At 44.2% G+C, this 22131-nt stretch overlaps 1 protein-coding gene across 3 annotated transcripts in view; it reads right to left on the bottom strand.

The window, feature by feature from the left end:
- Positions 1-3325: 3325 nt before the first annotated feature.
- LOC102043810 (cytochrome c oxidase assembly factor 1 homolog) overlaps positions 3326-22131 on the bottom strand; it is a 35266-nt gene continuing 16460 nt past the window's right edge. For 2 of the 3 annotated variants that reach the window (XM_031060875.1, XM_031060874.1), the window contains exons 3-6: positions 11035-11137; positions 8105-8256; positions 6136-6212; positions 3326-3660 (exon numbers count right to left, since the gene is read on the bottom strand). In XM_031060875.1, the coding sequence (XP_030916735.1) occupies positions 3564-3660; positions 6136-6212; positions 8105-8256; positions 11035-11128 (420 nt within the window). In that variant the 5' untranslated portion in view covers positions 11129-11137 and the 3' untranslated portion in view covers positions 3326-3563. Of the gene's footprint in view, positions 3661-6135; positions 6213-8104; positions 8257-11034; positions 11138-17380; positions 17409-22131 lie in introns of those variants that run through there. The other variant, XM_005425696.2, reaches the window with a different exon arrangement.

The raw sequence follows: 22131 nt of genomic DNA on the forward strand, positions 1-22131 counted from the left end.
TGCTGTTCCTCAGCTGTAAATTAAACTCTTGCCCTGAATAGTCTGCCACCTTGGTAGTTTCCTTGAGGGTGATTACTGCCTAGCAGAAACGATTAAAATCAAACTAAAGAATAAGAAACAAAACCGGCAATCCAGCAAAGGTCATGAAGATGATGTTCGTTTTAACCACACCAAAAACTGGAAAAGGAACTGCACAAATTTTCAAGCCAATAAAAAGAAGTATTTTAACATACTGAACATGGTTAAGATGGTTAAAGGATTGTACCACCTGTTAATGAAGCTGAGAGACCTGGAACTAGAGGAGGCTTGGGGAGGGATCAGTGTGGAGGCAGAGTAAAGAGAATGGAGACACATTCGTCTTGGCAGTGTCTAGAATCAGGACAAGAGACAGTGAGCACACCCTCAAGCACACAAAATTCTCTTTAAACATAAGAAAAAGCTTTTTTAACTGTGAGAATGGTTGAACACTGGTACAGCTTGTCCAGAGGGTTATGGAGTATCCACCCTTGGTGATCTCTAAAACCTGACTGGACATGCTTTCAGGCAATCTGTTCAAGCTGACTCTGGTGGGAGTGAAGCAGTTAGACTAGATGATCTCCCAAGGTTCCTCCCAAACTTAAGTGTTTTGTGGGACCCAGGGTCTTTTCTCAAAAGATAAAGATTTTCTCAAAAAGAAAAAAGAGAAAAAAGAAAAAAAAAAAGAATAAAAAAACCAAAACCAAAAGAAACCAGTGTTTCAGTGACATGATGAAATTAAAGAGAACCCAGTCTCGCTCCAGTGTTCCTCAGAAGAAAAGACTGCAAGAGGGATGCCCAGGTGCCCTTTTGAAGTTTTTTGGGCTTTCAGCAGCTGCTGGTGGTTCTGAAACCTTTGCTCTCCCTGTTTTCCTGGCATGTTCCAGCTCCCTTGGCTGCTCCTGCTGCACCTGTGTCCTCTGTGAAAGCAGCCCCCTTGGGCTGTGATGTATTTAATGGAAGCCACATGGCCAAAGCTGCTTGGCACTGAACACACCAGCCTGATGCTTTTTTCTCCTTTTGAATATGTGCATCTTAAAAGAGCTCAAACATGGAGAGGAAGTGACTTCTGAGGTTCTTCAAGGTCATGAGGCAAGAAATTCTGTGTTTTCTGGCTATTAAGTAGTAAAACAAAGGCAGGAATTTAATTGTGATTTTATTCCTCCCCTTCCATTGATTTGCTGGCTTCCAGCTGCACCCATTGGTTTGCTCCTTCTCTGGGTTTTAAGATTTGATTAAGAGAACAATTGGTATGATATGATGATATGGCCCATCCTCACAGCTCTGGGGAACCAATGGGTTGGCTGAGGTGATTGAGAGCCCTCAAAGTCAAAGGTATGCTCAGGAGAGAAAATGAGAGATGGAGCCTCTTTGCAAGCTCTGCTACCCCCAAGCAAGGTAATAATATCTCCAGTGTTACTTGTAAGGTTTGTGTGGGGATAACTCCTCCAAGCCTGGAAAATCCAGGGCTGGAGCCAGGCCAGGCAGTGGTGTTGTGGCACAGCTTGTGGAGGCAGCATGGGGACGCTGTGTGTGCCAGCTCAAGGGACAGGGAGGTGGTGAGCAAGTGCTGTGCTGCAGGCTGGAGCGGCTGTGGCCAGATTTCTTGGACACTTGAGGACTTTGCAGCCACTGCAGGTCGCAGGCTCACTGAGCATACAGAAGTGACAAAAGGCAGATGAATGGCAATGTGCGCCAGATGCTCCCAGTGCAGACACAGGGAGGGACTGAACAGGCTGGGGTTCCTCTCCACAGCCATGGTATCTTCGCAGATGAGCAACAAATCAAAGCTGCAGCCAAGGAAGTGGTAATTGACAGATGGGAAGTGGTTGGTTTGGCTTTTACTTGTCAGCTGTTTGATTTCCCACCAAACTTCTTCAGTGTCCAAAAACTAGAGGCGATCAAGGTCTGAGGCACCAGGTGGCCAGCAGATCTCCATATCCCTGAGGTGTTGTTCTAGCTAGTGGTAGTGCAAGGTTAATGTTTTCATATCATATGAAATTTGATTTGGCTTGTAGTTTGTTTTGTGAAACCAGTAAACAGCAATTGCAATCTTAAAGCTGGGCAATGCTGTCTTTTTTTGATTAATTCTAATCCTCTCCCTGATGTGCTGGGCTTTCATGTGGGTTGGATCAGGTCTCACAAGTGCTGTTCATCCTGACAGCTCTTTGTGAAGTTCAAACTAAAGCACACATGTATTGTTTCATTCTAAAATTGTTTATCCGAGATGCCTTTGCTGTGGCTCTTCAGCATCTCCTTTCTAATTAGGCATTTGCTTTTCAGGTTTGTTCAAAAGCCACCTTGCCCAATTGGCTGGGTCATTGTTAAACAAGAAAATGCTCACTGTTCTCTTAAAATTCTTTGCTCTACCTCTCCCTTCTCTATCTAATACTGATGGCTCTTGAAAAGCTTTGCAGTGCCTTTGTCCTTGCTGGATTCCTTGGACTCAAATTTGGAAGAAGAGATGGAGAGGTGAGGAACCAAGAATGGAGTGGTATAAGTTCTGGGCTATCCTTAGCTACAGCCTCTCTTAATCTAGAGATTAAGCATCTCTGTTACAGTGAATTCAAAACACTCTTTTGTCTGGATGTTCTTAAGGGCTCCTGTGTTACTTCCTGCTACAGACAGGACAGTTACTTGTATTTTTCTGTACCTCAGACTGTGCCTTAAATTTTGCAATTGTTTGCATAGGCAGTTTGGGATGGGACTGGAAATTAATTGGATTTGGGGAGCTTTTTTGTTAGTTTGGGGTGTTTTGTTTATTCCTCAACTTGCTTGGTGACGGGAAATTCTCTACCTGATGGCACAGTCAAAATCTCTTGTCATAGTCAGAGGAAACCATGGCAGTGCCTTCATCTGTTCTGCACCCTCCTGAGTGTTTTTCCCCCTGAATGTCCTCTCCAGAATTTGTCAGACAGTGCTGGTGTGAAGCAGTGGCTTCTTCTCAGTAACCTTCAGTGTGAGCAGGGAGTCTCTTCCTGGAATTCCTAAGCTGAGTGGCCTCAGGATCTCATGATTTTTGTAATGATAACTGTGAATGTCCAAATCTACCTCATAAGTGGAGTTGAGGGTGCTGCTGCTGAGCTTCAACTTTGCTGCTTCATCCTTCCTGATTTAGGCAAGACCTTGTTGAGAAATGGGGGGAAACTGAGGCAGCAAGTCTTCTCAAAGTTTTGAGAAGCTGACTTGTCCTGACTTTGGTCTGCCACTGTAAAACAAAGCTCAGTTTCCTGGCAGTTTGTTTATTTATTTCAAATTCATAATACCAGCACACACAGGGCATAACACATGACTTCTCTGCAACAGCAACTCTTATGCAAGATATTTATTTTAGGCTTCTGTTAAACACGTGAATAAACCAGCAAAAGAAAGAAATTACAATTACAACAATAATGAGGTAAATCTTGGAGAGAAAATTGTCTTGAGAGCACCGCTTAAGTGAAACTGTCACTTGTGACAACTGTGTACATTCACAGACACAGCAGGATGCAATCGATTAATGGCTCCTTTGGCTCAATGGGAGGCGGAGATGCAGCTGTCCCTGATTTTTAGCCTTCTTGCACACCAATGCTTTCCATTGGAGAGTGGTAAACGGGAATATTCTGACCATCCCGCAGTTTCAAGGTGACATCCTGAAGGCACCAGCTGACACAAACCAAAGAAGATTTTTAACTTGTAGCAATCACTTTTAACATGGTCAAGTCAGTGTAGAAACAGCTGGCTCAGAGAAACAAATAATTCCACACATTCAGTGCTTTTAAAAATTCTCTCAAGTGTTTTAAAACTTGGTTTGTGAGCGCCAGCTTCTGAAAGCTGTTCTCCCTAATATCGTGGCATAGCCCAGATTTAAAGATCTGGTATGCATGTTCCTATTCGCCGCAATTCAAATAAAAACCTGCCAGCTTTTCTTAGGACATTCCTTCCCTGACCCGGTGCCTTTTTTCCTCTCCATCCTGCGGGTGCATTCCTTGCTCCACTCCTCTCCAGCCTTGGAGCCAGACAGTGTTGCTAAGGAATTATTCTGGCTTGGAAGAGTTTGAACACTGTGTGATTGCTCAATGTGACTGCTGAAAACCTGACAGGGTACAACAGTGGTTACTCTAAGAAGGAAAATTGCATTTGTTGGAGACTGAGGGGGAGCCTGTTCCTTCCTCTAAGCTCTGCTCCAAACCCACTTCTGAGAAACTGCTCATGCTGCTTTTCCAGCTGGAAAGGACTATTATTTTGGGGCACTAAAATAGGATTTTTTCAAAAGCTCCTGGCACTGGCCCAGCTCTGCTTTTGCTGGAGTCAGTGTTGACTACATACAATTAGGTAATTAAGCTGCTGCATCTCTGTGCAATGGGTCTGCAGCAGGGCTCTGCTCAGCAGCCCTCTGCTCCCACCCCCAACCCAGGCCGAGCAACCGGGCTTAGGGGTGACCTGCTCGCTCCCCACAGTGTGGCCTGGGGGCTCAGCCCTTCTCTTGGTCACTTCAGGGCAGGCAAGAGGAATTTTGCAGTGCCTTGGCTGCCCTTGCCTCTGGGCACTCTCCCCATCCCTGTACTGCCTGCCTCTGGGTGAATGCCACTTCCTCCTGGACCAAACAAGCTCACAGACTCCAAAATTTCTTTTTCAGTTGTCTTCTCTTTTATGTAATAAATAAAACACTATGGACAGTCTGCACACTCAGAGTCAGATGCATTTCAGTGGCTTTTGTGCCTCAGCTACTCTTGCACAGAGCACTCAACTCCTGCTGCCATTTAGCTCTGTGTGTTATCAGTGTGAGAGCTGCCCTGGAAAAGCACACATGAACTCTGCAGCATCCCACCAGGATGGCCTGCTTACCTGCTCCTTACTCCTAGCAATTCTGCTGTTAGTTCCTCAGTGGGGTGCAAGGGCACCAAGTCCTGACTCAGCCCCATGTGAAGCTGTACACAGGACCCTGTACGTGGGTGGATTTGGTGGAGTCTGACAGACTTATCTGCCACAAATCCTTTTACAAACAGATGCCTTTTTTTTCCCTTAGATTTGCAGAAATGTAAAAAGAGCTCATTTTAAAACAAAACTACAAGAGATGTGTATGTACTGCTGTAGTTTAACATTTTGCAATTCTTAATTATCTTCACAGTAACTCTGAACAAGGAATAACAGGGAATTGTCTGTGAGGAGGGGCTAAGGAGGAGTGAGGAGATCAGAGCTCAGGCACCAGGGAAGTGAGGTGCACAAGAAATAGGGCTGGGGACCCTTGGGGTTATCCCTGTTTATTTGGAAGGAGGCCAGGTCCAGTACTGAGTTTCTCTAGTCCCAGCCTAGTGCCTTTCTCTTCCTTCCCATACTTACTCAGAAGAGAAATCCAGTAAGTCATGCTCATCTAATTATGAATAGAAAACATCACCATATGGCTGGTGGAAGATGAGTAAAGTTCGTAGCTTTCGATTTCTAAACAGAGCTAACAGAAGTACCTAACAAGAGGTCTGCATCTAGTCAAACTTTTGAGTTCATGTAGTAATTCTTTGCTCAGTTCCAGAAATCAGTTTACTGTTGACAAAGGAGGTTTTCAGGCTTCAGTACTATGAAAATGTAAAGTCACTTCTATATGATATGGTATCAGAGTATCCTTCTACTATAATGCATCTGTTCTAGTACTTTTTTTTAACAATAAGGACCATATTTCTCGGATAGCTCAGAAAAACAAATGCTGTTTTTAGCTCACCTCGTATAGCTGCGATATAATGTGTGATTCCCTTACTGCAATCTCTAACAGCAGACCAGAGTTAGGACTGCTGTTCAACAGCCTCTGCACCTCTGTGGGCAGGTGGGGTGGGAGGGGACCATGCTTTACCTTGGCTCACAGTATTTGGATATGTACTGAGCTACAGTTTGCAGAACACAACACAAAGGAATGGCTCAAGTTCCTCTTCTATTCACATTCAGAGAGATAGATTCAAAATATTTCTCAACTAACTTACCTTTTTGTCCTAAAGAAAATAATAACCTTTGATAAGACCTACAGATACGAGTTTCTGCTCAATCTGTGTGCATGACCTCAGCATCACAGATGACTAAAGCAAACATCCTGCTCTCCTCTTCCCCCCTACCACTTTTTTCCCATTTCTCCTGCCAGCCCCCAGTACCCACCACTGATGGGAGTGGTCCATCTCCGCGTTAATGTAGAGGTAGCCCGCTGATTTTGTTCCAGAGACTGGTAATTTTATCTGCAAATGTAAAAGCACATTAGAGATTCAGCAAAGCTTATTATGAAACAGACATTTACTCCTTCCAGTCAAAGAGCTCACACCTTTTTAACTTTTAACATTATAATTTTTTTTTTACTGTATTTCAGAATTGGACTGATCTTTTCTAACAGCTAACACGTGTGTGGCTATACAAGTATGTCTGCTCTGCCATGCATTAATCTCTCTCTGCTGAAAGAATGTACCGTGTTACAGCTGCAACCCCCAGGGAAAACCACTGGCTCCCTGAAATATTTATGAGCAAACACCTTTCCTTACCAGAATGCATGGTCATCCAGAGGTGACCTGAACTGTCAGAGCTTCCCACAACCATTACAAGCCTGTAGGTTGAGATCCTCTTCATGTCAGTCCCTTAACACACACTGAGGCAATGAGGTGTTCAGTGATTCTTTTTTTTTCAGTGTCACAAATGTTATCATTTATCTGTTTAACAAACAAAGCTGGAGCTGCAGCAGCAACCATGGCCAATTGCACTGGATCTAATGTCTGAATAAAAGAAATGATTGAGGTGTAGCATTTGCTGGTGGTGATGCAATCACAGAGAAAATGCCAGGTGTTTGCCAACAGACCCAGGAGCTGGGAATGTTGTGAAGTCAGTAAATCGACCTGTGGTATAATGATGATTAACCAGTTTATTTCATGAGAACATGAATACTTAGGAGCATGAAAAAGCAGAGAAGAAAGTTGGTGATTTGTGTCTTGGGTGAGGTCAGTAGAAGGCAGGGTTTGACTTCATCCTGAGTCACCCAAGCGACCAGCATTCTTAAACAGTGACATAGGAAAACACCCGTGGGAAAGGTTATCTTCTTTTCAGTCGGTATATGAGATTGTGTGGGGTTTTGCACAACTTTTTTCCCTTAGATATGTTCCCTGGTGGAATTTATGAAACATGGGAAATGTTTTGGTCCAGGGTATCATGTAAATGCAGCCTGGCTGAAGTGAAATGGAAAAGTAATTTTATGTGAGCTGGTTAAATGTTGGGGTTTTTTTGATTTTACCCTGATAGCTACATTCCTTCATTGTGCCATCTGATCCATTCCTTAATGCCCTTGCTTAGTCCCTGGCATTCATAACTACTCACCAGTAAAAACAAAATTATTCCAATGTGATGAGTTACCCTAGTGAAGGACCTGGAGAGGTCGCATGGGGCACTTGGTGTTAGCAAAACAAGGGAAGGGCAGCCAGTCATGGATTTAGGGCTAAAAACACCAAAGTACTCTTGAGGCATCAATGCCAAGTGGAAGTGGACTTTTGTGTTTGCAATGTTTGCCTGGGCCCAGCCCTCAGCTGATACAAGGCAACCTTGTGCAATACTTCAGCAGCCAGCACAGCATTCTCCAGTCACTGAGTAACCCTCATGCTCAGTCTCAGGCTGGGCAGCTGTTCTCAATGACACAAGCTTACAGGTGCTCTTAAAAACCACACCATTTATGCTGTACCACAGCATAGCTGGTAAGGGGCTGTAAAGCTGCTCTCAATAAAGCCCTAAAAACTAGCACGGGACATATCTGGGGGGTAAAGAAAGGCAGGTGCTATTTTAAAGCTGGATATGATACATCTTTGAAAATGACTTTGTAGCTTACAGTGTGAGGGGAGAACTGATTGTCTTGAGAGGTTCCTTGGCATTGTGTGATGGGCCTATACAGCACAACATGGAGATGCTGCTCTTGCTGTTTCTGTGCTAGTTGATTTATGCTCTGGAAATCCATTCCTCTTCCAGATCAACTGGTATTCCATCCTGCTGCCTTTCAGTGCCCCCAGGTGACTCATGAGCCGCTGAAAATCCCCTGGCTGATCTCTTGTCACCTGACATGTTGGGAAGCCACCCTGTGACACCGCCCGCCCAGAGTTACCTGCGCTCTTTCTGTGTCCACGTGATTGCTCCCATCTGCCAGGTGGATGTTGTGAACTTTAAGAGGGGGGGCACCCAGGGCTGCCAGGGCATCAGGATTGCTCTTCAGTTGCTCCAAAGCTTGCTGGTAATACTGGGTCCTGGCAAAACTTTCTAGCTGACAGAAACAGGGTAGTGAGGAGACTGTTCACTTAAAATCAAAACAAGCTTTAAAAAAAAGAAAAAGACATTTTCTTCAGACTACCACACCCTCCCTGAAATACAGTCCAAAACTATTAATTAGGAGAAATTTAGCTAAAGGAGGAAACACACCCTTACATCAGAGAAGAAAATGTTATACAGCTCATTTAAGTGAAGAGGGCTCTGAACATAGCCTGTTCCATTCTGATCTACAGCTCAGCTTACGGCTGTGTCTCCCCACTTTTCATGCAATTGTAGGTTATCTAAAAGGAAGGGGAAAAAAGGGGCAAGGATGAATATCTGAAATGTTCTGATAAAAATTCTATTTTTATTTTTTTTTCTATTTGAGGTACACAAAATACTTTAAGAATGGAGAATATCTTGCAGACATTGAGAGGGGAACAGCTGCTGTTGTGGAACTCTAGCTGTGGTCTTGGTACAGCTTTCCAAGTGGCAGCCATGAAGCTACAACTCTACTGATGGATACCTTAGAAGGGAGGCACTCAGAAGCACCACTTAACTTACTGGTCAAGCAGCCACAACAGCACTGCACATGGAGGACAGCTGTTGCTCTGTATGGCTGTGAAATGCTGTACCATGGTTGCAAATGGACAGGCCACAGATGAGGAGCTGGAGACTTCCTGACTCTCTTTATGGAGACAGAGATTTGCTTATTAATGGTTTTAAGGTTTTCTTGCTGGAGTTTCTAGATCAGCTTAACTTCAGTCTTTTGACATCAAGAAGGGCAGAGTTAAGCTAAGAGCTTGTAGTTGTTAAATCCTACTCTGGTAACTTTGCCTTCACCTTTCAAAGGGTTTAAAACAAGATGTACGGTTTGTTTCTTGGTCTCTTGCCTGTCAGTATTAATCTTGGAGCATGAGGCAGAAAGGTGCTGCCCCCTCTCCCTAATTGGAGGCATCCCCTGTGAGCATCCAGTTGGCATAGAAACAGCTTTGCTAGGCTGTCACCTGCGTTGGTCCTCCTGTGTCCCCCGGCACATCCTAAGGAGCTCCAGCCAAAGGGGTTGCAGCATGCCTGACCTTTAGTACCTATAAATCATGGCAAACAGCCACTCAGACCATGTGAAAAGTATGTTGTGTTCACCCTGCAGGTTGGAGGAGAAATGGATTCTAATTTCCTGGTGCTCCTACTCAGCTGTTCCCTGTTAGCACCTCATGCATTAGACATTAAATGCCCAACTAATCAATTTGTCCCCACATTTTTTGGCAGGGAAGCTGAAAGCATGCTGGAGTTGGCTGAGCAGACTGCTTCCACAAAAAGGGTGTGGAGGTGATGAGAGTAAGTAGAAATAGGATTACCTGAGTATTTGTACAAGCTTGCACAGAGACCACGTGCATGCAAATTTGGAAGGGAAGGGAAAGAATTCTTTCCCACTGCTCCCACCCCTATGGAGGCCACTTGCTACTCAGTAGTCCATGTATGGGGCAGTTCTATGCACTGGGCAGAAGGCACTGGGATAGCCCCAGGTGTGAGCCAAGGGAGGAAGGCGCTAAGTGTGGCTCCTGTGGCTGTTGAGAGGATAGAGAAGGACACACCTGGCTGCAGAAAATGTCCTTTCAGCAGCCTGGCTGAGTTATCAGGCAGCTGCTTAGTGGCAACTGAAATTACAAGAGGGCCAGAAGTAGCCACTGCCATGTGCCACTTGACTGCACAGACAAGGCACGTGGGGAACCAGCCCTCAGGCTTGCTGTGTAGCACAGGGAGGACTAACAGCGCTGAAGCTGAAAATTAAAAAATGCTAATGTCCTTGTTAAAGCCAGATTCAATATTTTAAAGCATAAGGATCATATTTCTGTCATGTACTCCAGAGCTTGGGGGCATGAGCTGCCTAAAATTAAAGCCTGCTTTCCACCCCTGTCTGATTTGTTATTAATATGTGTAAAATGAAGGGGAGGTTTCAGAGCTTATCTGAGGGCTTGAGAAACAGGCTTGGCTACACTTTTTTCTGGCAGCATCCTTTGGTATCAGGGTAGGTGAAAAGCAATACCATTTGATAGCACCAACAAGGGAGAGGCATAGAGCCAAGAGGCCTATGGCACCCCCTGAGAGAGAGGCAAAGCTTACTTCTGCTCTGATGCTAACTATCTGAAAGCAGTTTTAGAAAAAATAAACATGTATAATTTGGACTAATAATGTGGATTCTTGGCCAAAGACACATAGCAACTAGAGATAAACAACTAGATATAAACAGCAACATCACCTGTCTAGCTTTTCTCTTTGTCCTGGTCTTCTCAGGGCTGACTGCTCTAATCTGTACTTCATTGAGGAGAAACTCATGATTTCTTAGCACTTCACAGGTGTGTTGTGTTTAAGGGCCAGCACCACACAGAGATTTACAGACAAAACAGCCAGACTTTAACACCTTCTCACAGATGGTCCTCTTTTACTGCCCAGTTACAAACTCCCAGTTAAGAAATGAAACCTGCATTACTGCAGGTGAAGCTTTCACTTCACCATCACCCTCAGGAAACCCCCAAAAACCAGACTTTCTTCTGACCACAACAGCCTGCTCCCTACGCAATATGTGCCTCTGGAAATGCACACAGCAGATCTTGGGAGAGCAAAAGCCCTGAGGATGAAAATAGTGAAGCCCCCAGAGGCAGAACCCAGAAGCTCTTCTCCTAATTTCATCTGCTTCTCACAACTCGCATGCTGCTGTTTTCCCCACTACACAAAAGCTAGTGAAAGGGGCAGAGGAGAAATAAGGTTGCTAACAACACCAAGACTTGCTTTGCATAAGATTGTACATCACAAGGCATCCCCCGCCGCTGAACAGTCCCATGAAAACAGCCATTTGCTGCAGTTTTCTCAGAGAAGCTGGCATTTTTCCTCCCTGAAAAGAAAAAGAGAAGACAGTTGTTGTAAAAGAAGAAAGCCAAAGGGTTACTTCCCCCCTCCTCCTCTTTCCTAAAAGCCCTTTCCAACCAGGCCTGAATGAAAGCACAGTGTACAGGCCCCGAGCTTGCTGGGGCCCCACCATGCGCCCAGAAGGAAGAGTGGTGAGAACAGAGCAAACCGGGAACCCAGCTGGGCTGAATGTGTTTATTCAACTCCTTTTAGTGATGCCACCACTTCGCTAATTGCCGCGAAGAAAATGACCTCCCTGGCGTGGCCAGGAGCCAGAGCCGTGGCACTGTGGCAGGGGCTCCCGGTGCCCGCGTGTTTGGTCGCACACTGCGAGCATTCAGGCTCCGGGCACCGCATTTCTCTCTCGAGTAAACTCCTCTCAAGTAAACACGCTTGCGGCAGGGATGCATTTGGCCTTGAGTGGCAAGGGACAGAGCCAAGCCAGCACTGTGCCAGCAAAGATAATGGAGCCAGGGTGTGTGTATTCTGTTGTGTCAATTTTTTCCCAAGCTGTGGATAAACAGGAAGTCTCTTCCAAGCTGTTTTTCTTCCTTCCTGTAACCCCCTGCCCAAACTTGCCCTTTTAATGAGTCACAATTTTGACATTTGAATGCATGACCCAGCAGAACAAGAAACACTTCCACAGTTTGTGCAAGAGGGGGACTGAAGAACTGAGCTAATGCTCCTGCTCACAGCAGGTTAGTAGGAGTCAAGCTGAGCTGTCACTGGGGGCGTAGCACTTTGCTTCAGGCTGTGGCAGGACAGGACTTGAACAAGCATCTCAGTATTGGCTTCTGCTCTCAATTCTCTTGGAGCTGGGATGGGAGGGAGGAATGGTCTTGACAGCAATTAAAAAAAATAGCAAAAAGCTTTTCTTTTTCGACTGGCACACAGGCATATAAATAACTGGGGGAGCTGTACGGGACTTCTAATCCCAAAGCCTTCACACCACAATACTCGTCACACAACACTGCGGCTGAAGTGCTACGCTCAATGAGAGCCAATTAATAAACCAAGGCCCAAACCAAAATGTAACCAGAAATGTGACCCGGGCAAGACTGTTTGAGCCATGTTGTGGAAACCAACTCTAGCATCCCTCAGGTATGTGTTAGTCAGGTATTGTTCACCTGACAACCGCAGTTCAGCAAGGGTGGAGAGACAAGAGTCAGAACCTCTTCCCGTGGTGGCCAGGTCAGGGTGACATGGGCAGCCTCCCTCTGCTCACCACTCTCCTGACATGTCCTCGTGCTGACACTTGCATGCTCTAAACTGAGGGAAACTCAGACTCCCCAGGGAAGTGGACACAGCCTGTCTGAGTTCAAGAAGAGTATGGACAATGCTCTTGGGCACCTGGTATGATTTTTGGGGTGTTCTGTGAAGGGACAGGAACTGGACTCCATGATCATTGTGGGTCCCTTTTAACTCAGCATATTCAATGATTCTACAAAACTGTGAATGCAGTTCAGGTATAAATTTCATCTCCTGCCCTGCTGGCATTAGCACTCAGTTGTAATGCATGCTATTCCTAGGCTGAATGCTTTCCTTATTAACTAGTTTCCTTGATTTTTAAGAACCCTTAGTATTTAAGTCTACAATTTAAATAATTTCAGATTTGTGGCTGGCTAGTAGTGATAGCAACCCAGATAGGTATGTGGATGTAATGCCTATTTTATGCCCCAAAATGCCTACACTGTGCCATTAGTATTGTCAGCTATCAATCTCTCTCACTCCTGATCTGTTTCTCTGATGAGTTTTGCCTTCTTATTTCCCCTGGGGAACTTGAATGGCATGAGAAGTTACAGTAGAGGAAATGTGCAAGTGTGGTTTTACAGAGAAACAGTGGTAGTCATTTCACAAGGACAGTGAGAACTTCCTGCTCGTCTGCTTGTGCTTGCAACTTTCTTTAAATTCCCGCAAAATCTGATTAACAACCAAGTTTCTTATAAGATTCATCTGGCCAGGAGAAGGCTCTGACACCAACACCACATAACAGGGATGGGGAGAAAAACCCCATGGTAAATCTGGAGGGAGGATCAGATATAACAGTTTGTGACCTGAGGCATTTGTTTTTGACCCTTTCAAAGTTGTGGCCAGGCAAAATTTTCTTTCTGTGATGAAATTCAGGGTAATTGAATGCAAATGTCTGGGGGTGGGGGGTGCTGCTGGCAGTGTGCTGAGTAAGGGTGGGAAGACAGGGAGCTCTTCCACCAGTGAGGTTTTGACTGAGGCTCAGGGGACCTGCCTGGTAAACACCGGAAATTAGAGGCTCTGCAAACTTGCTGTCAGTGGGGTTGAGGTTTGTTAGGTCTCACGGTCTGCTCACACCCAGACAAGGGAGATGCCTGGAAAGTAAGAAAAGCGTATTGCTGATCAGTCACATGCTCACACACACTCTCATCACCACCTCCGCTCCAGTGCGGAGACAGTGCCATCTGGCAAGGGAGCTTGGCAGCTGAGCAGTGGTGATCCCATTAAGCACTGCTGCCCCATGCAGCACACCTGGCTGCTCCTAAGGTGCTGCCCCTGCCCACAGCCGTCTTCTGCTGCTGCTCCTGCTGAGGCAGAGATGTGGAGAGCTGAGGTGCACCCAAGTTGTGCACCAAGGTCTCCATTGCTCATTTTCAGTCACAGTTGGAAGCCCATGGGCTGGACCTGTCTAGCTCTTGATGCTCTGGTCCCACTTGTTTCTCAGCTGTTTTCCCAAGCCAGTCCTATGACAGCATACTGTGGGAAAGGGTTCAGAGCTACACATTTTAACAAGCCTCTCAAGACTGCAAACCCTCTCACTGATCCCAGAATTCCTTGCCAGCCTCCAAAACCAAGGACGGAATTGACTTTGGAGCCCAGAGCATCCCCCACAGAGGGGCTGCTGCTTCCCTTCCCTGCCATCCTGGTCCCTTGTGGAATGGATGCTTGAATATTGCAGCCTTGAGCATCCTTTGGCACACAGATGCCAATGACTTCTGAATGGTGACAGCTTGCAGAAGACAAAAATGTATTAAGGATCTGTTGTCTGCAAGGACTTGTCAGCTGGATTTCTGTCCTGTGGCCAACTGTGTCTGCTGCTCTGTTGGCTGCTCTGCTGAAGTGCCATGGGAGTGGCTCACTAAGGAAGGGAAGCAGAGTCATGCCCAAGGTGTGCCTCCTGTCCTGAGCCTTTGTGAACATGACATCCAGCTTGCAAACTGTAGAGACTCTCACAGGGAAGGACCAAACCCCCTCCACTTCATTTGCCACAAAGGGATGAACTGTAAGTATGTGAGAGAATTTTATAGATACAACATGCAATTGCCTCTAAAGGAGGAAGTCCATGCTGCTATCTGTGGTGATCTCCCCTGAGAACCCTTATATCTCTAAAAGAGTATGCAAGTCAATTGGTGGAAAAACAGACTTTTCAACAGCCAGTAATGAAAAAAGTACAATTTCCAAGCTATGCTGTTCTCCAAAGACATCTTTTCCTCCATGTTATTTGCAGTGGTAAGAAAGATTAAGTGGAGATTAGCATGCACAAAAACACTGAATCCACAGTTACCAAGGAGAGACCTTAAATCGTTGTAAGTAGCATTCTCAAAACATAACTGTTAAAGAGTAGAATACCCTAGTAATAGTGATGTTCACTTTGTGCCTTAAAAATAGCAGGATTTGGAGGACAAGGCTTGACTTTGAAGCTAAGTGGGACACAGGCTGTTAACAAGATTTAAGAAACTTCCAGGGTCACATGTGAAGTGGTGAGTTACTGCAACAGTAAAGGCTGTTTTAAATTAGACTTTGTTTTCTCCACAGAGGATCTTCTAAAAATAGGCTGGCTTAAGACAGTCTCCCTTATTTTGGCAAATTTGAGTTTTCTGTTTGGTCTCTGAATTTGTGTGGCAGACGTTGCTGTTGGGTTGGTTGCTGTTGGGCACCTCCACCTAAGGCAGGTATTGGAGAAGAAGGGTATTTTCACCAACCATAAACATTATTTTCCCTGGAACTGAGCAAGGGAGCTGGGGCTGTAGCTTCTCTGGGGAAGGCATTTCCTCCTCGTTCTCCTTGTCCTTGTCTTCCTCCTGGTGCTATGAAACTCCACCAGCATCTCTAGCCTCTGGGTACTACTACAGACCAAACAGCAAACAATAATACTGCTCTGAAACAAGAGAGAAGCAACTTGATCAGCACAAACTCGGTGTGATCACTGCTGCCTGTCTCAATCTGGGCCACTGCCTACCCACCTGGCCAGGACAATATAGTGCCAGGACACCAACACAAGCAACCGGGAGCCTTTAAACCACCTTGAACAACTGCAGTCCTGAGGTGTTGGACTGACACACTAAATAGGTGCCTCAAAAGACTACTATTAAATTAAATTAAAATTTATCAAGAGACCTGAACACAAATCTGAGCATCTAACTTCAAGGCTGGAATTGCTGCTGACCCTTCCGCAATGGAACTCTCCCTGGGCTGGTGGGTTTTTAATTGGCCTTGGGCACAGCTTTTCAGCAAACCACCCAGGAAGTCACAGGAGACGAGGGGAATGTCAGGCAAACCACACACGAGCACACACTTGTATTTCACATTCTTGCTTTCTTGCCCATCCATTGATCTTCTAAGATCCATAAAGCAGGCATCTGGGTGTAAGCCAATTTCTATCCTAATAAGATGCTAGGACAACATTTTAGACATCTTTTTGACACTCACTGTCTACGACATCCTTTCATCATTAGTACTCTCACCCAAGACAGGACAGTACAGCAGAAATGTTCTGACAGGATCTCAGCATATTATTTTCCCCTTTTTTTCTGGAAATAGCCTCAACATATTATTTACCTCATTTATGAGAGGTAACAGCACAAAGTTTTGACCCTGCCTGCATGTTCAGAAGCATCAAAGACTTTGCATGTACAGAGTGCCTTCAACAAGACCACAGAAACTTGCAGTAAAGTTTGCTTAATTCACAGTCAAACCAAAAGTAGGATTAATACTTTTCTTTTTCCACCTTGGTTGTTCTTCAGATGCACTGAAAACACATATTCTGGCATTTAAACAGGTACAACATCTTTTTAGACACCTTTGAAATAGTTTCTTCCAGGATCTCCTTGTGAATCAGTTCCTAGATTTGCGTAGCTGGCCCTGGTGAGAATTCTTTAAGGGGCCCATTCTACATATGAGAAAGACTACTGGCAAGAAAGCCGAGAAAGACTACTGGCAAGAAAGCCAAGAAAGACTGTTAAGTTTATTTTCTGCCTTTGCTACTAACTAATTAACAAGGCAAGAGAAAGTAGTCAATAAAGTGATTAAGGACTTTAAACAGTCACCTCACTCTTGTATCACTTCTCCTGCAGCACATGCTACAAAGCAACTGGCCTTCTCAGTCAGCACAAAACCTGCATGATGTCTTCAGATATCCTAGTTTCATTTCATTTTTCTCCTCTCTTGGGCACTCTTATTTTCATGTTTCTATTCTATTTACAGAAGATAATTTCTCTTCTGCTGTCACAGACAACTTCCCTTTGTGCTCTTAAGCTGCACTGTCTCATCCAGTGGGCTCACCTGCACTGCATTTCTCTTCCTCCTGCCCACCCACCTTCACTCCTCTGTGTGCCCTCTTCCCTGAAGAATATTGCACCACCACCCTGGTGCTGAGCAGACAGAAGCAGTGGGGCCACCATTCCTATTGTCCAAGGAGTCCTATTGTCTCCCGCTGTCCCTGAGTTTATCCCTCTGTGAATAGAGCCTGTCCTCCTAACTGTGGGTATCAAAGACAGGTGCCAAAATCCTTCATTGGTTTTCTCCAAGTTGGAAAGATGCTACAGCCTAGTTTGTTCAGTCTTTTTCAAGGCCAGGTCCATGTGCCAGCAGTTCAACAGCCTGCTCCAGATCACTCTCCAACACAACTAGAGCTGCCCTGACTTTGTACTGAAATACAAGGGATATATCGTAGAAAAAACGCACAACCAGGGCGTATTATTAGAGAACCAGGATAATTATACCTACAGTGTGACCCATTTTTGCTGCTCTTGGAGGATAGCATTATAGGTTAATGCCTAATAATCTGTCATTAACATCCCTAATTGTATGTTTCTGTAATTGGACACCATGGAGAAGGGAAGAAGGTGTCAATGTTCATTTTTTGCATTTTAGAGGTGAATTGTAAAGGATTTAAGAGTAAGAATTCAAAAGTAGGGTAAATGAAAAACTTGCATCCAAGGTGCAAGAAGAAAAGATCAGTGGTGATCAGTGAGTGATTTACCTGAGAAAGCTGTGGGACAGCTTCTTGGCTTCCTTGCTGCTGGGAGTGAGGTCATGAGCGCTGCAATCCAAGGTTCAAAAGAATTGCTTTATGCTGTCCCTGTGCCTCTGCACAGCCTGCAACACAGGCCAGCTTCCAAATGGGCACGTTAAAACAAAAGAATTGTATAAAGAAACAGCAAATAGAATCCTTTGACTGTCTCGCCCTGTCAGGATGAGAGGGAATAACACTCTGTGTTTAGCAGAAAGGAACTGTCAAGCCAGTGAGGTTTTCAGTTTGATGTGTTTTTCCCATATATAATTGCCTTGAATAAGTTCACTGAACCTGCAAGGTAAGGGAGCAGGGAAGAGTACAAAATCATTTCTCATGGAAAGAGTTTGCAATTCTTTCCATGCAGTGGTAATTACTTATCTTTCTTAGCAATTCCTGGGCATTTATCTATATCCAATACACTCATTATGCTGAAGGCATTGACAAAATCTCATATTCAATCTAGCTTTAAGTGAACTTACTAAATCCTGAGTTGTGTGAAAGAATCAAAAAACCAGGAATCTGTGATCACTTTCTTGGCTAACAGGTTACATTTTACCTCGTGAAAGGAAACTAAAATGGTCTCAGAACTTCACACAAGTACTGCAGATGTCATTGGGCTAGGAATTCTATGTGACTATGTTAAAAACCTGGAAGTTTACCAACTCCAATTGTGATAAGGCTTATGCTTGTCTGTAATCTTTCTGACTGCAATAATATCATCCACATGCCCATATTAAACAGGCATGCAGTAGACAGTGACCTAAAGGTACTGAATGCCAGGGGAGGCAGTTACAGGGGAAAAATGTTTAAAGCAGGAACATAGTGTACATCATATGATGCTTGCTCCCTTGTTTGCCTCCGGAAATGAGGGGGTAAAAGATGTGGTGTGGTGTGGTCTGCTCTGCTGTGGTCAGCAAGAGCCTGATTTACAAAGCTTTTAAAAATATCAGTGGAGGTGGGAAGGTCTGCAGTCCTGTGCCCTTGTTGACCTAACACTTTTTATTATATAGTATCACAGCAGTACATACTTTTGGCACTTAAAAACACCCTGCTCTTATTCTTACTTCCTACTGAAAACCAAAATTAAAAAAAAAAATGCTACCCTAATTCCTCTCAGATGGGGTAAGTTTATTTCAAGTGCCCTTTTTATACCCTCACAGCACAGCCCCTCCTTCAGAAAAGGACTCTACCCTTCTGAAAGTCAAGTCTCTTTCAAATGTGTCATATCAACACTTACAGCCCAAGGCTTTAAAGAAAATGAATTACTTTCGAACATCTTGGACACCTGGATCAGTTCCAGAAGTTGGTCCTTGCCCATATGAGCAGAACTGGTTCACTATCAGCTAAATCTGTTAACACAAATTAGGATCTGGGGAAAAGCTAACCTCAAAGACTCGTGGCTTTTTAATAGGCATTGGGGACCAAAATCAGCACAAGACCAACTGGGATTCTGACCTAGAAACATTCTATTATCAGAAAGACAAAAAAGAGAAAAAATAATTATGATGGGAACCATTAAAAAGAAAAGAAAGAAAATAAGTTCCCATAGTACTTGAGGGTTTCTGTTCAGACAGATCCAGCTTGTTAACTTGTGCATAGAGCTGTGCAAGATGAAGAGTGCAAAAGGGCAAAGGAAATGATGGAACCTGCCACACTTCACATGTAGCATCTGGAGTCAGACCTTTAACTTCACCTGGGGAGTAGCTACTGATTTATTCATCCACCCTTGGAAAAAGGAAAACTTGTACTGGACACTCACAAGATAGTTGGTCATGAATCTAATTCCTTTCCAAATATGAGTCAGGACAAGAGGAATTTCAGAGAACAGCTGACTGCAATCTGTATTTTTGTCCTCAGAATATGTGTGGGAAAGATTTTAAGGAATAAATATTTCTCTGTTTAATACTTTGAATGTGAATCACTGAATCTTCAGTTCTTCAATAGCTCATGTTAGGGAAGGCAGGGATTTATTTTTTTTTTCATTTTGCAGAGCTGTGGGAGAAAAAAACACTGAACATCTTCACAAGAAGACAGTACCAGGTCAGGCACTTGACTTCCAGAGACCTGGGCTGTTCCCTGTTCCCTGCCCATTTCCTCTCTAAGGCTAAAACATGCCAGACCAGGCAGATCTGGCAGAACTTCAGGTCTGTTTCCTACAGCAAACCTACCTTTAGAGATATGGGGACAAGCTTTCCTTTATGGAGATACAGCACAGGGCTTTGTCCAGCAAGGAGGTGTGATTGTCCAAGAGCTGGTCAAAAGCACAGACCACACCTTTATGTACTGTTGATGGGTGAGATTTCTCAAAATGTTGTGTGCTTTATGTATGCTCAATAGACGATACCTTTACAGGATCATTGCCTTCAAAAAGATCTTTGAAAATTCAGCATGTGCTTCATAGCATTTTCAAGACATATCCTCACTAGTAGTTTTCAAACAGGGCTGCTAACATTTCCTATTTCCTTAGGAAATGATAGTCTTCAAATACCTGTTGTGGAGTTTGTTGATTAAACACTAGATTACCAAGGGTTCAATACAATGAAATTTGACACTTGTGGCATATATGAGACACATAGGTGGGCTGTGATCCATTTCTGTTTGTTTATGTTTTATTTTCCCATCACATGCTACTCAGCTCTGTGGTGGTGGGAATAGCAACGATGATGGATACCACTTTTGTACAACATTACTCCTAGACACCTCTGCTTACACAGAAAAAGCCTCTGTTTGGTGTTACCTCCAGCCTATCCATGAGTTTTGCAGTTTACAGCACAAACAAAGCAGAAGACAGAGCTCCCAGGTGTCACAAGCAACCCAGGGACTGACTCACTGTATCACTGTGGCTAAAACTATAAAGTTTAGGTGTCTCAATTCACACATGCAGAAATAAGTGACTAAACACTTCCTGGTTCCTACTTTGCTGGAAGATACTGATATTTAATGGCTGCAAAGTGCTCTGACAGCCTAAGATGTAATTTTACTTAGGCATGCAATTGCCCATGTGCACTACACACATTAAGAGCACGACAGGGTGCTCCACACAAAAAAATTAAAATACTTTGCAGTCTGGCACAGGGCATGTTGTAGGACCAGCAGAATAATTATAGCAGCTGCAGTTGGCACTTATTAGAAAATTAAAGAAGCTGTTAACAGGTCATTATTAATCTGTGACTACCTGCCTTAATAGTATTCAGTCAACAGGCATGAAGGTGAGGGGGTGGAGGAAGCAGTCACACCTTCCTCTAAGCCACTGTAGAAGACCAATACCCTCATTTATCATCACTTTGTAATCTGCTTGTTTACTTCCCTCCTGGTGTCTCTTCCCACTGGCTCTTCTCTCACGGCTGAGTCTCGCACCAAAGGACTGCAAGGCTCTTGGCCAGGGAAGCCACCTGCAACAGCCAGTCCCAGGGGAAAGCCAGCCCTCTGCAGTGTCTCAGCCTGGTAGCTGTCTCCCTGCTGTTCAGAGCTGCCTGTAAACACCTCTCCTGAGTGTACTGTCCTACTTTTAAAGACTATTTTGTATGTAAGGTATCCCTTTCCATCTACAGAACACGAAGATTTGTTCTCTTGTCTTGGTTCTTGCCTCCCTTGTGTAGGCAGATGGCTGGAAGAGGAGGGAAAAGCAACTTGTTCTCTGCTTCTTCAGACAAATACACACTCTCCAGAGCAAACAGATGCCCTAAAGTCAGATTCAGGGCATCAGTTCCTCTTTTGGGTTCAGCTGCAGAGTATAAAACATTTGCTGGCTCTGGTCTAATGCTTTTTGACATTGTCAGGCCCCCCTCAGTGAACCACTGCCTTGTAACCAACTTGACAGCAAGTATTGTTCTACATTTCTTAATACTGTACATGTTATCTTCAAACTGACAGGTTCCAAGGCCAGGCATCAGCTGTGCTCAGCTCTGACTTAGAAAAAAATTCAGACAATAGCACAGACCTCCTGCTGCTAATAAGTAAATAAATAAATAAAAACATGCCTTCACCATGATGCCGCCACATGGTTTTATGCTTTCAATCTCAATTTTGCAGTAATTTTTTCTTTTACTTGAAGTCTTAAAATATGAAGTACCTGCTTCCCTGCACCCTCCTCTTCTTGGCTTCTTTAGGAAAATACTTTTGGGTTTTTTCCCCTGAGTCTTCTTTTAATCTATTCCTTCCTCTCTCATTTGGATGCAAACCTATATTGCAGAAACTTGAATCTACATAAAAGTTAATTAACTTCAGGAACTGTTTCTCCTTTCTTCTCCTTTCTGGTTTTTTTGGGGTTTTTTCCCGTTTGTTATTTTTGTTTTTTTTTTAACTAAAGCCACTATAATTTTCTATTATTTTTAAAATGTTCAGCTTAATGGGTTATGTTTACTCAGTCAATAAGTTGATGATGCCCACGACAGGACCAGAAGTGTTTGGTTAGCAGCAGGGAGAAAAAAAAAATCAATAACTCCAAGCATTTGGCAGCTTTGTGGGCAGGAAATAATTTGTATTCTCTGGTTTAAGTCAATGACCTTCTTTTCTTTGGTGTTCCAACAGGAAATTATGAACTTTGTGAACACTATTTGCATAGTGCCTTCTGCCATACACTTGTATATGCCTGGGAAAACCAGTATGTTAACCCTATCAGTGCTCCTCTGAGGTCCCTGTTAAAGAAACCCAGGCACTTGTATTCATTAGAAGCAGAAGCAGTCTAGAGAAAGATGTAGAAACAGCTCCTCCTCCAC

Source organism: Geospiza fortis, unplaced genomic scaffold (genome assembly GCF_000277835.1).
Source record: "Geospiza fortis unplaced genomic scaffold, GeoFor_1.0 scaffold265, whole genome shotgun sequence".
NCBI lineage: Eukaryota > Metazoa > Chordata > Aves > Passeriformes > Thraupidae > Geospiza > Geospiza fortis.